This window comes from Anabrus simplex, chromosome 14 (genome assembly GCF_040414725.1).
Source record: "Anabrus simplex isolate iqAnaSimp1 chromosome 14, ASM4041472v1, whole genome shotgun sequence".
NCBI lineage: Eukaryota > Metazoa > Arthropoda > Insecta > Orthoptera > Tettigoniidae > Anabrus > Anabrus simplex.
The window spans coordinates 48268691-48272103 of NC_090278.1; the positions used below are offsets into that span (position 1 = coordinate 48268691).

The window sequence follows — 3413 nt, forward strand, 5'->3', positions numbered from 1 at the left end:
AGCCCTCGTTTGGACCTATCTGTTTCAAAAACAAATATCCTTAACAACCCATTTCAGCTGAAAGAGAGAAGCAAACAACATACGAAAATGTGGAGACTATTTCACCAAAGAATTCTCTCACTTGTATGGAAGTTCATGGTATTCTTTTTGGATTTCTGTGAAACTGATGAGCATTAAATGATAGGCATCTGTGAGACCATCTTAATAGATTCTATCAAAATAATTACACACCATTAATATGGGACTTAAACTCTAAGAGATCAAATATAGACAAATTTCCAGTTATAAACTGTAACAAATGTAAATTATATTTTAGTTTTCTCTTTATTCTTAGATTTGTAATTGATTTGTAACCTGTGTATAATTAACTTTTCTCAATGGAACAGCCTCACTTTATTTCTGAATAAAGTTGTCTCTCTCTCTCTCTGTTATTTTTGTGTTTTTAAAATATAATTTAGTTTATAATTTGCCTCCAATTATGGAATGAAGTGAATGTGGCAAGACTCTAAAATCTATGTGAAGTGTTTTCATTAGCTGGGCAGAAACTGGGAATTTCCAGCATCTCAGACTGATATAAATACACAATTGGTTGGTCAATGCATGGGAAAGGGATGAAACAATTCATATACTGAGAGACAAAAATATGATGCAACTAAGTATTAACACCTTTTCAACATTTTATTCCCTCATTTTTCAAAAATCACAATATCCCCAAAAGTAAAGCAATACAGGCAATTTTTTTTCTCTCTTCTTGAAAACAAACATTCTTCCTTTAGAGGATGACCATGATGAGATTAAGATACATTTATACAGATTTTAGGAAGATTTTAATTTTTTAAGTATGGATTTTTTGGCAGTTCTTAACTTGTAACCCCTTAAGTTTCTAATGAAATATGATCTTTTTAGTATATCCTCAATAACCGAAAATTGTAAGTATATCATTCAATTAAAAAAAAGACACACCCACACATGCCTCTCATCAATAAAATGCAAATATAAAATATATAAAATACTGGGGATTTTTGCATAAAAATCGGCACAAGAAAAATGTGAACTATCTGTTAAATAAAAAATTAAAACTAAAATGGGAGAATTTTCTGGAAAGTAAAGCCTACATAAATCTACTGCAAACTGTTTGGTTGTTCGCATATTCTTGGGTCTTAATTTATCAAAAAATTAAAAGCCTGGGGGTATCTTGGAATTCTAAGTTTTAAAAAAATTCACGATTCTCCTAATATCAAATTAATTTGACTTTATGAAAACATCATAAAGATATCTGAAACAATATTATCTTTATTAAATATATGAGATCTCCGCTGAGATGTAATACTATATTATATGCTGTTTATACTGAGAAAAAGTAAAATGTAACACGTATAACACTGGATAAAAATTAAAATATAATCTACACACATCAGAGACAAAGACTGAGAAACTTCTATATATTTTCTGCCAGCAGCTTAAATACCTTTTCTTTCTCAAGTGATAAAAAAGTACAAAAATAACAAAAATCAAGTATAAGAAACAGATCATTTCTTTGTTCAACGTGAGGAGTAGCAGACCATGTTGCATTCTACTTCTCCTGTTCCTTTTCAGCATTCTTGAACCAAGAGATCCAGCCTCCTTTGTAAGTACGTCTCATTACTGTTCTCCAGTGTAAGAGAACCAACAATTCAAACTAGACAAACAATCTTCATCAAGAAGTTTTCTGATGCTGCATTTTTTTATAATTCTGCAAATAAAAATTAAACCGAATTTAATTACTGTGCTTGATAACATACATAATGAAAGATAGGGTTGGATTTATGTATAAACTTAAGGTGTCAAACAGTAATAATTTATTACTACAATAGAACAGCAATAATCTGGCATGCTCAGGCATCTGGCAATGCCGGATTATCAAGATCATTTTTAAAAACCTAGTTTAAAAAAAGGGGAAATAAATAAAAAGTACAGTTTTAATGTACAAAAGTAAATAATTCTTATTTACTAAACACAACAGAAGATATTACAGTACAAAAAGATAGAAGTATGTAGTACTGTACTGTAAAAACAAAACTGAATTAAACATCAAATACTGTACTGTTCAGTTCAATCAGTTTAAGGCTCAACATTTAGAAAAATTCAATATAAACCCTTTTTGTAGACCTATTATGAAATAAAAAAGTTAATTTTAAGAAAATGAAAATTGTTAAATACAAATTAGGTACAGTTCAAACTGAATCACTGTCTATTGGCCTAGCATAGGTGTCTGATGATGTCGAGCGCGTGGAATGTGTCGGTCTGATGGGATAGCTTGAATTTATTTCCGAGCTCCCTGAAACATTGTAGGGATATTTAACTGTTCCTTGGATTGAACTCTTTAAAAAAAAAAAAAAAAGAAAGAAATATATTTTGTATAATGTGCAGATGGATAATATCATAAACGTGATATTGCTGACTTCTTTCTACGAATTTCACACAAAGTTGTTTAAGACTTGCGAAGACTCAGCCCGTGAGATATTCAGTTTAGAAAACATATTCACTGTACGTACAAACTTTTCACTGTGCTGTAGTCTATTTGACAATAATTGTACACACGGCTAAACTTGGTTACAGTCCAATAACTGTAAAAGAAAACCGCACCGCTGGAAATATAAGTACTCTAACTGTAGGTCTACGTAAATGAAGAACTGTAGTGATATCATCACAAAGCCAAGATGGCGACTGGCAGCATACTCGCACAGTGAGGCAGACAGTTCCGATATCTCCCGAAGGCGTCCGACTGTACTGCCAACCGTAAAAGCTGTAAATCTCTCCAAATACGGGAAAAAATAGATTTCTGATGCATGCTGGACTATTGAGTGTTGGATTATCGCAGTCCTACTGTACTAACGCGTAAAGAAATAACGTTAATATTATTAGTTCATTTTATAAAAATGAATAAAAATAATATTTATTACTACTGAATTATAAAACACACAGTTGCTCGTAGAGCTGGGCTTAGCAAACTGTATCTAATATAAATTTTTAGCTCAGGGAGGAAAACAACAGGAAACTACAGTTTCGTGTGAATTAATTGGAACACAACAATAACATACACATTTTATATATTTTTTTCACTTATTCACCTAACACATTCCTTTTAACCTTTGCTAATAGCTAATTCGACGGATCCACGTATTATCATCATAGGTACAAAAATAGCCAAAATGAGTTACAATAATTGCCAAAGCCGCTACATCATTACTTTTACCCCTGTATAAAAAATCGCATCTTCAGCGCCCCAAAACTTAACGGCAACAATACAGCTTAATGTCCTCTCATGGGAGAATGACAGCACAATTTAAAATCGTAACTGTAGTTACGATAATTGTACCTGAAAAAATTGCGACGTTAATACTTGGAGCCATCAGTATGTCCTCCATTCTGTT

The 3413-nt window shown here is 31.8% G+C and overlaps 1 protein-coding gene across 4 annotated transcripts in view; it reads right to left on the reverse strand.

Moving 5' to 3' along the window:
- Nucleotides 1-1425: 1425 nt before the first annotated feature.
- Nucleotides 1426-3413, reverse strand: part of LOC136885551 (ATP-binding cassette subfamily C member 4) — a 403879-nt gene continuing 401891 nt past the window's right edge. For all 4 annotated transcript variants that reach the window (XM_067158182.2, XM_067158180.2, XM_068230366.1 and 1 more), the window contains one exon: nt 1426-1732. In XM_067158182.2, the coding sequence (XP_067014283.1) occupies nt 1697-1732 (36 nt within the window). In that variant the 3' untranslated portion in view covers nt 1426-1696. The remainder of the gene's footprint in view (nt 1733-3413) is intronic.